At 36.8% G+C, this 13,741-nt stretch overlaps 2 protein-coding genes across 3 annotated transcripts; one reads left to right on the forward strand and one right to left on the reverse strand.

Annotated features, from left to right (window-relative positions):
* The first annotated feature begins 558 nt into the window (after positions 1 to 558).
* Positions 559 to 6,492, forward strand: LOC125079047 (olfactory receptor 52J3-like). 2 transcript variants are annotated; one of them, XM_047692391.1, is made up of 2 exons: positions 559 to 1,472; positions 6,486 to 6,492. In XM_047692391.1, exons 1-2 carry the CDS (start codon positions 559 to 561, stop codon positions 6,490 to 6,492), a joined length of 921 nt encoding a protein of 306 aa, XP_047548347.1. The 2 variants fall into 2 exon arrangements, with proteins under 2 accessions (XP_047548347.1, XP_047548346.1); XM_047692390.1 differs by lacking the exon at positions 6,486 to 6,492 and having other exon boundaries at positions 559 to 1,497.
* Positions 6,493 to 10,693: 4,201 nt separating this feature from the next.
* Positions 10,694 to 11,644, reverse strand: LOC125078907 (olfactory receptor 52E2). The gene has a single exon (XM_047692154.1). The coding sequence runs from the start codon at positions 11,642 to 11,644 to the stop codon at positions 10,694 to 10,696; it is 951 nt and encodes a 316-aa protein (XP_047548110.1).
* Between the last annotated feature and the right edge of the window lie 2,097 nt (positions 11,645 to 13,741).

Genomic DNA, 13,741 nt, shown 5'->3' on the forward strand with positions numbered 1-13,741 from the left:
TTGTGGCAATGTACTTCTGATATTCTCTTTATCTTTGATAGAATGTTTGGCCAGATCTTGGCATTTTCTTTATGTCAATAAGTGATGAATGAATCATTAGATAATTTCTGCATTTCCTAACTACGGAAGTGTCTTGTACATCTGTGCCTGTCATGTTGCTTCTAGCTGGTCTGTCGCCTCTTGAATTATATCTGCATTTCCATGTGTGCATCCTTGATTTTTTGCATATCTCTCTTCAGACAGGAGCTTTACAAAAGGTACAGAGCATACAAAATTATTCCATATTTAATAGCACGTTCTGTGTCTTATAATTTTGCCATTGGCTTGCTGATAAGCCTTGTAGGTTAAAAGAAAGAGGATTGAATTCTTTGAGAGTGGCCCATTCAAAATGAGTATTCCTTGGCTTATAATAACAAAATACATTAACAAGCCCTTTCAAAGAGCAACCTTTTTCATTTTCACTATATATCAGAGCATTAAGCTAGTCATTTTCATGACCACCTTCAAACTTTTCCCCTCTTTGTAGGAATGACATCTCCTTCTCTGTCATTTGGAAGGATGTTTTATCCCAACAGGAGTACTTTTCATCCAACCACATTCTTCCTTGTTGGAATCCCGGGTCTGGAAGGGGCTCATGCCTGGATCTCCCTGCCTTTCTGCTCAGTTTACCTTGTGGCTTTACTGGGCAATGCCACAATTCTGCTGGTCATCAAGATGGAGCAGAGCCTGCGGAAGGAGCCCATGTTCTACTTCCTGGCCCTTCTTTCAACTATCGATTTGGTCCTTTCCACAACCTCTGTGCCCCGCATTCTGGGTATCTTCTGGTTTGATGCTCATGAGATTAGCTTTGGGGCTTGTGTGACCCAGATGTTTTTGATCCATGCCTTCACTGGCATGGAGGCCGAGGTCCTGGTGGCCATGGCCTTTGACCGCTATGTGGCCATCTGTGCTCCACTCCACTATAGAACCATCTTGACAACCCGGGTGTTGGTGGGTATCAGTGTATGCATTGTGTTTCGTCCAATTCTATTTACACTTCCCATGGTGTATCTCATTTACCGCCTGCCATTTTGTCAGGCTCGTGTAATAGCTCATTCCTACTGTGAGCACATGGGCATCGCAAAACTGTTCTGTGGAAACATCCGTATCAATGTAATTTATGGGCTCTTCGTGGTCTCTCTCTTTCTGCTGAACCTGGTCCTTATTTGCATCTCCTATGTCTACATTCTGCGAGCTGTCTTCCTCCTCTCATCACAGGATGCTCGGCTAAAAGCACTCAGCACGTGTGGCTCTCATGTTGGGGTCATCTGTGTTTTCTATATCCCCTCAGTGTTCTCCTTCCTCACTCACCGATTTGGACACAACATACCACGCTACATTCACATTCTTGTTGCCAACCTCTATTTGGTTATCCCACCTTCGCTCAACCCCATCATTTATGGTGTAAGGACCAAACAGATTCGAGAGCGAGTGCTCTGTTTCTTTGCTAAAAAGTAGGTACTCTTACATTTGTTTACCGAGAGTTTTGACACAGCAAGGAAAATGTGGTTCTTTTCAGAGATTTTTCTCTGCCTAAATTTATTGCTGCTGTATTATATTTCAGAGCATTTGATCTTGTCCCATTGTTGATTCTATGATTTGAATAATCTTCAAAATATTTCAAGTTCTAAGACTAATTCTTTGGAAGGAAGAACTGTTTGTATTACTTCACTCTGTGTGAGAGTGAACAGTCCAAGAATTGACCCTTCCCATCATTAATTTGCAGTGCTTTTTTTTTCTCCCCCCATTTTAAATCTTACTTTTCTCTCCATTCAACAAAATAAGACAAGGAAACATACAACAAATACCTTTATTATCACAACATGGAATTAAAAACTATTATTACTGTGGCTTATTTATCTTGAATGTTAATCAAATACATGAGACATTGAATTTGAAATGACTTGTGAGTCTTATCCCACTCAGTTCCAGTTTTGTCTTATCCTCAGAGATGGGAATGACCATCTCCTTTTTGTCTTTCTTAGAATCTAAATTGATATTTTTAAATTCAATAATTTCTATAGGGTTTGGGATTAAAATTTTTAATTTCATGTAAATGGTAATGCAGTGTGAATCATTTCACAGAGAGTTGTTTCACTTACTATTAAATTTAGAGATTGATGTTGATACATAGGGGATATAATGTTCCTTTCTAAATATACGAGAGTCTTTAATATGCATTTTTATCTTTTCATATTTGAATATATATATTTTAGGTATTTTTAATTCAGAATCAACATCATGACATCTTTAAGAATCATTTTTGTTCATATTTGAAAAATTTTTGAAGGTTCTACACTTAGAAGAAGTAGGATCATCAGATAGTAATTTTATGATTGAATAGGTCATGCTTTTCTTTATTTTTATGGTGTTTATTTACTGATTTCCTTGCCTCCTCTCCAAGTTTCTGCCTAGCTTCTTAAAAGTCTCATAGCATGAATTTTTTATTACACTTGACATAGTAATACTTTTTATAAGCCCCTTATCTTTAATACCTTATTTTCATATGGTAGATTGAATTTTTAAATGAAATAAATACTGATTATATTACCTGTAACACATGAATTTATCACTTTCAAACTTAGGGCTTCTGCATAGATTTAATATATATCAATATCCCAACACCTCTTGTGAATGGGTGTGTGTATGTTAAGTTTTACCTTTAATTCCAATCTAACTACAATTTATTTTGGAGGTGAGATGTAAGAAAATGAAATGCCTTTCTGTTTCTATTTCTAACCTTTTTATTAACATAAATGACTTAATAACTCATTACTTCAGAACTGATTTTCATATATTCTTTCTTCGTATTAAATTTCAATTTGTACAAGGGTCTGCTCTTCATTTGTATAGTTGGTTTATCTGTTCTTGAACCAGTATCACAAGGTTTTTCATCACTACAAAATTATAATATATTTTAATAACTTTTAAAGCTGATTATCCTCCTACACTTTTCTCACTCTCCCTTTGTTCTTTAAACTAATTTGTGGAAAAATAAAATAACAGGCTGCGATTTTTTGTACATAAAAATACCCTGATGGAATTTTGAGTTCATTTATTATTTGGTTCATTTACTATCAATTAATTAAACAATGAGTCTTTAATTCCTTAAGTATTAACTGAGAATTAATTGTGTTTCTCACTTAGACAAGCACAGGTGATAAAATGTGTCTTGGTGAGATACTGCACTGTGACCTTGCTAGCACTGTTTCCCACAATTCTCTTCCTTATAAGTTTCTAGTTTAGAGTTGGTCACATCGGAAATGCATATGCTGTGGGAGCAAATGTGAAACAGCAACCACTGTTTTCTGTGGTTCGATATTGTTTGCAGGCAGAGACAGAGAGACACAATGATACTAGAGAATTCTCATTTCTCCCCATGTCCTTCAGCAACACCAGCTCCCCACAGCTACTGACCTGTTTATTAACAGTGATCACAAATGCACCACCAGATAGTTTACTGCAAACACAGAAGCAGTAGCCAGGAATAACAAACCATCTTCTTAAATTTCTACACTCACTTCCTTTATGAGCCCATCTCAGAAGCTGAGAGTTCCTGGTTTTCTGCAAGCACCAACTCATTCATGCAGGCCTAATCTGGATAGAAATTTGTTTTTGGATCTTTTTTTCCCCCTACATCCTCCCACAATTGTATCTAATTCCTATAATAAAATCTGCATTCCTTAATACTCATAGTAGTTCTGAAGCCTAACTAACGAAAATATAGATACCAGAAGAGCTTCCCGGGTAACAAATTCTTAAGAATGGAATTTGGCATTAGTTCCTCACCTAATTAGCCTTAGGGAAATAGGGCCTTTGCTGCTGTTGGCAAAGGGGACATTGGTGGTATGTAGAATATGGTGACAAACATATGTTTTTACTTTCTATAAGCAAGTGCTTAAAGAAGGCAAGGCTTTGAGTGCCCAAGTATTTCTGCCAAATATTTTAGTAAGAATGAGAAAAGTATAGATTTGCTCTTTCTGGGATAAACAAGCTGGAGAAGGATGATAAAGGAAATAATGAGTCAATGACCTCAGGGCTTTAAATATCTAGCCTAAGGCCCAGGCAAGGATACAAAGTATGTTAGACTACCTTAAACAAAGAAACAAACAAAACAAAACAAAACAAAAAACCCTCCTAATGTTCTGCTAGGTCATTTTTTTAGAAAGAAATAGAACTCTAAAATTGGAATGGCATTATGTGAGTAGACTTCAGTGAAGCAAATCCTAAATTCTGCCAACCCCCCTTTACTATTTGAAGCAGCTCTTCTTCTCTTGTATGAGGTACATAGTCTCCCCCTATTCAGAGAAAATATAATATCTTCCGCTCAGGTATGTGGCTTACAATGGACTAGTGATCTATGCCCTAAAAATTCCCACCACTCTGTATGGTTTCTGAGAATAGTGGTGTCTAATAGGAATAAAATGTGGGTCACTCATATTATTAAAATTTTCTCTTGACCATGTTATGAAAGCTAAAAATAAGTAAAATTGATTCAATAGAATACTTAATCTAACTTAATATTATCCAAATGTATTTAAACATAAAATCAATCATATACCTAACAATTAAATGTTTGATATCATTTAAATGATAAAAGTAGGTCTTCTTAATCCAGTATTTAACACAAAACACAGCTTATTTTGTACACTAAATTTTCAATAGCTAAAATAAAATGGAAAACAAAGCATTATGTTGAACTGAAAAATATTTTATATGGCTTCAGACTTTAAACTTTAATTAAAGTGAATAAAGATTAAAAATTCATTCCTTCAGTGGAGTTTGCCACGTTTCAGACGTTCAATAATCAGATATGGCTAGCGTCTGGTGCGTGGGGAAGTACAACTCTAGATCTACGATTGGACACAAATGCTAGAAGGATCCAGAGATAAAATATATTAACCAAATAACTGTAAGGTTTTGTCAGTTTATACAGATAAAGCCTGAGGAATATGTGTGATACAAAATTCTGAGTACTGGATCTGAGTAGAAGAAATATGACATAACATGAGGCTGAATTGTACCTAATATGAGGACCTTAAAGAGAGATTCTGGACCCACTGTATTTGAGAATGTTTGGATAGTTGACTGATACCTGTACTCAAAGATGGTCTTCAGTAAATGAACTGAAATGGCAGAATCTTCCTGAGGAAAACCAGAAAGGAAAGTTTCCAAAGACTCAGGGAACATAGAATGTTAGAGTGGATTTATCATGCCTAATCAACCAGCCCTTAACCCTTCCCTAGAGTCGTTAAAAAACATTCTCCACATCATGACTGTGAGAAATATATTCCTGAGGAGAACCTAGGAAAACAGGAGAAGTTCTGTTTGGGCTACTTTCAGTCGGTCAGGAATGATGTCAGGAATTTTTGCTGTCAGGCTGTGTTTCCTGAATTCAATCTTGAGACCACTCTGAAACCTGGAACCCATTGAACTGGAGGCTGTCTTCCACTGAAGAAGGATCCTACTGAACAGCCAAATATACACTGGTCTTCTTGAAAGGGACCAATGATAAATGCAATCATTTATCATTAAGACAATGCATTGAAAAAGCAAAGCAAAGCTGGAGGCATCATAATTCTGAACTTCAAGCTCTATTACAAAGCTGTAGTTAGCAAGACAGTATGGCACTGGAACACAAACAGATGCATAGATCAATGGAACAGAATAGAGAACCCAGAAATGGACCCATAACTGTATGGTCAACTAATCTTCAACAAAGCAGGAAAAAATATCCACTGAAAAAAAAAACCAGTCTCTTCAAAAGTGATTTTGAGAAAATTGGATAATGACATGATAAGAATGACATTTTCTGGCTCCTACACACAAATGAATTCAAAATAGATGAAAGAACTAAAAGTGAGACAGGAAACCATTAAATCTTAGAGGTGAACACAGACAGCAAACTTTTTACCTCAGCTGCAGCAGCTTCTTACTAGTCAAGTCTCTGGAGGCACAGGAAACCAAAGTAAAACTGAACTATTGGGATTTCATCAAGATAAAAATCTTTTGCACAACTAAAGAAACATTCCACAATTTTAAATTTTATTTTTTGTAAACATATATTTTTATCCACAGGGGTGCAGGTCTGCGAATCGCCAGGTTTACACACTTCACAGCACTCACCATAGCACATACCCTCCCCAAAAGAAACATTCCACAATTTTAAAGGCAACTTTGGAATGGGAGAAGGTATTTGCATATAGCATATAGCATGTATCCCAAATCCATAAAGAACCTATCAAACTCAACACCCTAAACACAAATAATCCAGTTAAGAAATGGCCAGAAGACATGAACAGACATTTTTTTCAAGGAAGACATTCAGATGACTAACAGACACATGAAAAGATGCTCAACATCACTTATCATCAGAGAAATACAAATCAAAACCATGATGAGATACCACCTCACAATGATCAGAATGGCTAAAATTGACAACCCAGGAAGTAACAGATGTTGGTGAGGATGCAGAAAAAGGAGAACTACCCTACAACGCAGCAATTACATTACTTGGTATTTACACAAAGGATACAAAAATACTGATTCTGAAGGAGTATATGCCTCCCGATCTTTATAGAAGCATTATCAACAATAGCCAAACTATGGAAAGAGTACATATGTCCCTCGACTGATGAATGAAGAAGAGGTGATACACACACACACACACACACACACACACACACACACACACACACAGGAATATTATTTAGCCATCAAAAATCTTGAAATCTTGAAATGAAATCTTGTCATTTGCAGATGGAGCTAGAGTGTATTATGCTAAGCTAAATAAGCCAGTCAGAAAAAGACCAATATCACATGTTCCACTCTAATGTGGAATTTAAGAAACAAAACAGAGGAACATATGGGAAGGGGGAGAAAAAAGAGAGGGAAACAAACCATAAGAGACTCTTAATGATTGGGAGCAAACTGAGGTTTAAAAATATGGATGACAACTTTCTAATTACAAAAATAAATATAAATATTTACATCAGAAGTTTGAAATAGTTACCAGCCTATAATATAAAATTATGTCACACCAGATGCATTAAAATTTCAATTGATCAACAATAAAGGGAAAATAAAAGGAGATATAAATACAAAAATTCATAACTAAAAGATGAAAGACAACCTGGTCAGATACAATATTCTTAAAAACAACATAAATGTCATTCAGGAATTAAATACTTTCTAAATTTTACTATTTTTTTTTCTATTTTTACTATTCTGAAAAAAAAACCAGACTTGATCTCTTTACTAGAATTGCTTGATACAGACATGATAGAGAAAAGTATGAAGTTTCTTCAAAAAAAGAAAAAATAACACTACTGTATAATCATGCAACTCCACTTCTTGGTAAATACCTTAAGGAATAAGATCAGTAGCTCAAAGAAATATGTGCACTCCTGAGTTCACTAGATTATTAGTCATGGTAGCCAGATAAGGAGACAACCTAAGTATCCATTGACAAATGAATAGATAAACTGTTGTACACGTAAACAATGGAATACTACTTAGTCTTAAAAAGAAAGAAAACTTTCCAAGAGGGTTTATGCTAAGTGAAATAAGGCAGACACAAAGACAAATACTACATGGTCTAATTTTTATATAGAATCTAAAAAAGTCAATCTCATAGAACCAGACAGTAGAAGGGTGGCTCGGGAGGAGAAATATTCATAACAGGTACAATCTTTCAATTATAAGATGAATAGGTGGTGGGGATCTAATGTCCAACATGGCAACTGTAGTTAACAATACTGTATTGTATTCTTAAAATTTGCTAGAGTAAATCTCAAGTTTTCTCACTACAAAAAACAAAGGGTAACTACGTGAGGTTATGGATGAGCTAATGAAAATGATTGTGTAATCATTTCATAACATATACATAAAATCATAATGTGTACACCTTTAAAAATCACATTGGACAAGCTAAATAATGACCACTTTTATCAGTCATATTTCTGTAAATCTGGGAGATCCCCTGTTAATTTACAATACCATATCCTCTAAATAACCTTAAAATGAAGATGAAACAAATCCTTATTTTTTAAGCAAAGAAAACTCACTACCAGAAAAAGTGTATCAGGTAATATTTAAGTTTATTTCTTTCAGACATGAGTAAAATCGTTACAGATGAAATTTTAAAGATGCAAAAGGAATGAATAACAACAGACATAGTAACTATTTGGAAACATTTAAATAAATGTTGACTTTCCAAAACAATAACCCTATGTGTGTAAGTTTCAAAGTTTATGAGAAGCAAATTAAGCCAACAGTAGTATATAAGTCAGAAAGTAGAAAAAAGGAACTAATTTTTTTTTATCCTTTATGAATAGAAAAGAGTAAGACTGCTAGTTTATACTAAAATTTGATGAGTTTCAGGGGCATCTGTAGGACAATGGGAAAAGTAACTGTAAAATTATGTATAAAATCAAAGCAAAGCAAGTAAGACTTACCAGTCATGATTAAAAAATTCTGCCTCCATCAGAAAGGATGAATACCCAACTTTTGTATCAATGTGGATGGGACTGGAAGAGATTATGCTGAGTGAAATAAGTCAAGCAGAGAGAGTCAATTATCATATGATTTCACTTATTTGTGGAGCATAAGAAATAACATGGAGGACATGGGGAGATGGAGAGATGAAGGGATTTGGGGGAAATTGGAGGGGGAAATGAATCATGAGGGACTATGGACTCTGAAAAACAATCTGAGGGTTTTGGAATGGCGGGGGGATGGGAGGTTGGGTGAGCCTGGTGGTGGATATTAAGGAGGGCACGTATTGTATGGAACACTGGGTGTGGTACATAAACAATGAATTCTGGTACACTGAAAAGAAATTTAAAAAATAAATAAAAATTAAAAAAATTCTAAAGAAGAAAATCTTTGTTGTGAAATATCTGTATCTCAGGTTGAAGTAAAAGATAGTAAATATGAGATTTAATTAAGAAAAAGAATAATTTTGTTAAATGTGCATGACATGTGTAGTGTATTTAAAATATGAGAGTTGTCAGGCTGGTTTAAATATAAATTCTTTTATTGAAGGGTGTCTTTTCCATTGGATATTCTTTCCTGCTTTGTTGAAGATTAGTTGACCATAGAGTTGAGGGTCCATTGCTGGGATTTCTATTCTGTTCCATTGATTCCTGTGTCTGTTTTTGTGCCAAACCATGCTGTCTTGTTGATCACAGCTTTGAAGTCAGGCATTGTGATGCTACCGGCTTTGGTTTTCTTATTCAAAATTCACCCGGTGATTCAGGGTCTTTTCGGGTTCCATACAAATTTTAGGATCATTTGTTGCAGCTCTGTGAAAAACATCAATGGTATTTTGAAAGGGATTGCACTGAAAGTGTAGATTGCTCTGCACAGCACAGACATTTTGATACTGTTTATTCTTTCAGTCCATGGGCATGGGATGTATTTCCATCTCTTTGTGTCTTCCTCAATTTTTTTTTAAATGATTTTATTTATTTATTTGACAGACAGAGATCCCAAGTAGGCAGAGAGGCAGGCAGAGAGAGAGGAGGAAGCAGGCTCCCTAAAGAGCAGAGAGCCCGATGCGGGGCTCGATCCCAGAACCCTGAGATCATGACCTGAGCCGAAGGCAGAGGCTTAACCCACTGAGCCACCCAGGTGCCCCTCCTCTATTTCTATCATAAGTGTTCTGTAATCTCTAGAGTATGGATCCTTCACCTCTTTGGTTAGGTTTATTCCTAGGTATCTTATGGGTTTTGGTGCTATTGTAAATGGAATTGATTCCTTAATTTCTTTCTTCAGTTACATTGTGAGTGTATAAGAAAGCAACTAATTTCTGTGCCTTTCACCATTACTTCCTTACCTGCCACCACTAACAGGAAGGGTGTCAACAGCACCTTTAAGGGCTAATATGGGGGTCATCTTAAGGAAGAAGCAATCTGCCTCAAAAAAGCAAGACTAGGGGCACCTAGGTGTCTCTGTCGGTTAAGCATCTGCCTTCATTTGCTCGATCCTGAGATGGAGCGAGCCCTGCATTGGGCTCCTTACTCAGCAGGGAGCCTGCTTCTCCCTCTGCCTGTTGCTCACCCTGCTTGTGCTTTCTTGCTTTCTGTCATATAAACAAATAAAATATTTTTTAAAAAGGCAAAAAAAATAATCTTTGATACTTGTAAATGGAGACAAATTTACTTATCAAAATATTAAAAGGCTGAAAAAAAGGATAGATGTTTATAAGTTGAGTTTGCTGACTAATTTTAAACTCTATAAATTCCATAAAGTCAGGGAAAGTGGAATCATCATCATTTTATCCCCAGCAGCTTGCAGTTATGAAATACACACTCAGAAAGTGATTATATTCAGAGAAAAAAGAAACTGCATGAAATATCAACTAATTGGCAATGGATGCATTCAAAACTGTTGGTATATAAATATCAATCAGATATTTAGATGAATAGAAAAAAATGACATGACCTATTACATTGAAATTTAAGGGGCAAAGAGGATGCGACAGTGCATGTTGGGAAATGGTCTGAAAAGGACATGGAAATTAAATACATTTGAATACTTACAGAATAGAGCCAATATAGATACATATTTTAACATACTTTCTTGGAGAAGGCATCTTTCTGATTTGAGTTTCATAAAATTTCAGATTGAACTGAACACGTATTAGGTGTCATTATTTTTCCTTTCCTTGTTTCTGTAATAATATTTTCTTCACACGGTCATAGATCTGCTTGGTCCTGACTCCGTATATGACAGGGTTGAGCATTGGTGGCACGACAACATAAAGATTGGCCAAGAGTATGTGGATATAGCGGGGGACATTTCGGCCAAAGCGATGTGTCATGAAGGAAAAGAGGGCCGGTGTATAGAAGGCAAGAATGACACAAACATGAGAACCACATGTGCTGAGGGACTTGAGTCGGGCTGCATGGGAAGGAAGACGGAAAACAGCACGGAGTATCTGAACATAAGACAGGGCAATGGCTATGATGTCAAAGACTAGGTTACAAATTGCACATAAGCCATAGATGATGTTGATCTGGATGCTGGCACAAGAGAGGCGAGCAAGACCCATGTGTTCACAGTAGGTATGGGGAATGACATGATTCCCACAGAAGGGCAATCGCAAGATAAGAAATACAAATGGGATCACAAAAATAAATGCTCTCACTAACACACCCACACCAATCACAGAAACAACCTGGTTGGTGAGGGTGGTGCTATATTGGAGTGGGTTACAGATGGCCACATAGCGGTCATAAGCCATTGCCAACAGGACTGCTGACTCCATAAGTGTGAAGCTGTGAATGAAAAACATCTGCACAAGGCAGGCTTCAAAGATGATCTCTCTGAGGTTGAACCAGAAGATCCCAAGCATCTTGGGGATGGTAGCTGTGGACAGACCCAAATCAATAGCAGCCAGCATGGCCAGGAAGTAGAACATAGGCTGGTGTAGGCTGCTCTCAGCCTGGATCACAAGCAGAATCATGAAGTTCCCGATGAGTGCAATCACATACACAGCACAAAAGGGAAAGCCGATCCAGACATGCAGCGTTTCCATTCCTGGGATCCCCAGCAACAAGAAGGAGAAGAGGTGGAATTGGGTGTCATTGGGAAGGAGCATTCTATTTTGTAAGGCATAAGTCTTCAGAAGTGTATGCTGACTCAGTCTACAGGTTACCAGAGAGTCTCTGTCCTGTAGGAGACCTAAAGATAATAGAGGACACTTAATTAGCTACTTTTTCTCATTATCACAATCATCACCAACAGAACCTCCCCTTCAGTTCTGACCAACTTAGGATTCTCCTAGCTTCTAAATTTAATGATGGAAATTAATTCTAGTTGATTGACAACACTCTGGGATTAGCACACGGGATGAATAATAACATAAAATAAAATAAAAGCAGCAGTTGTCACATGCATATAGAGATTATGCCACACATTCTTACAGTCACTTTATCCCCGGCCTTCAGTCAGCAAGTTTTCCTACTCCCTCCTATCGTATCATCTACCACTCTTTTTCTTGTGCTCAGTTGGCCATAGATAAGGATCCATATTTCCAAAGCATTGCTTACCAACAAGGACTCCTGGAGTAGTTAGAAAATCTCCTCTAGCAACGTTCTGATCTCCTTTTGCATTGGTGGGAGGATTTTTTTTATACTGTGGCCAGGCCTCTAGAGTGGGAAATTGGTCTGTGTTGGGATTCCCTAGGGAGAGTGGGGGCAAGAAAGCTCTGAGATCTTGATTAACTCCTTTTCTAGTGGAATAGAATATACCAGACTCCAATAGGCAATGTCCTGATTCTGGACCTTTGCTCCCAAATCTACGATTAGCATATTTTCAGTGGGATTATTATTATTATTATTATTATTATTATTAAATAGTATTATTGTTTTGGTCTTGTAAATTTTCTTAAACATTTTTTTCCAATTGGGTTCCTGGAATCAATTTTAGGCTATTACTTTTGAACCTCTTCAAGGGAGGGGGTGGCTTGTCCAAGCTCCAAATATATATAAGCTAAAGGTTATATTAAGTCTGGGTATATCTTCTTAGTATCATGCAACTACCACATTGAGTCAATATTTATTAAAACCAAAGTGCTAAAAAGTAAAGAAGTACACTAAAATTGCATCATAATGACTCAATATTTAGCATAATTGGACTATCCTGAAGTGAGGAAATCATACAGAAACCTATCATGTCATCCCAGTGGAGGTTTCCCATCAGTAGTGGAAAGCAGGAATAAAAATCCAGAAGGCAGAGGCTAATCATTTTAATCACTCCTTTCCTGACTAGTTATTTAAAGCCATGTATGAATTGCCTTATCGTTTCAATCTCCATTTTGAAACCTGAAAAATGGGGACATTTGTCAAACGAGTTTCAGTGTCCTATAGTCCTAACATCATATGAGGATATCAACCCTTTTTACCGATGAAGAGACAGAAACAGAAAAAGAAGAGTAGTTCACATGGAGAGGTAGAGTTGAGTGTTTAAGCTTCCATTCTAGAGGGTTTTCCATGAGTAACAGGAGCTGACCTTGGACATTCAGATGGATACATCAGTTTTATCATTCACTCACTGATGAATTGAAACAACTATGCACCGACCATCTACTATGTGTCAGGTGCCATTTGAGGCACTGCCTGTAGAGTAGTAAACAGCACGGACAGTGAAAGACAAGAAACAGAATAAAAAATTACATAGATGACAAAAATGAACTGTGTTGAAATATGAGGCTGGGAAGTTGGAGAGCATGCTGATGATGAGAGTTAGTCATTCTAAGTAACATTGTCAGGAATGTGACTTTAAGGTAAGGGTAAAGGAAGGTGGAGCAAGTCATGTGGAATCTGGAATGGGGTGATGGCTGCGGGAAAGCTTTCCAGGCAGAGGGAACAGCAAATGCAAAGACACTGAAGCTAAAGCATGTTGGGTGTCATCAAGGAAAATGCAACTTTCACAGAATCCAAGTCTCAGAGATGTGGACAACATCAAGCCCCCTCAGACTTCCACACTCTTACAAGTCAGAAGGTCATCATTCAACAGAATAAATGCCAAAGGAGATCCCCATACAGTGGCTGGTAGTTAGTATAGTTCATGGCTACTCTTTCAGTCAAGAAACCAAATTTAAATCAACTCAATTACTTGTTTTGTTTGGTTTTGTATAGCAAAACATGGCAACAGAAAAACAGAAAAAAAAAAAAAAACATGATACCAGAGTATC

Source organism: Lutra lutra, chromosome 10, assembly GCF_902655055.1.
Source record: "Lutra lutra chromosome 10, mLutLut1.2, whole genome shotgun sequence".
Classification (NCBI taxonomy): domain Eukaryota; kingdom Metazoa; phylum Chordata; class Mammalia; order Carnivora; family Mustelidae; genus Lutra; species Lutra lutra.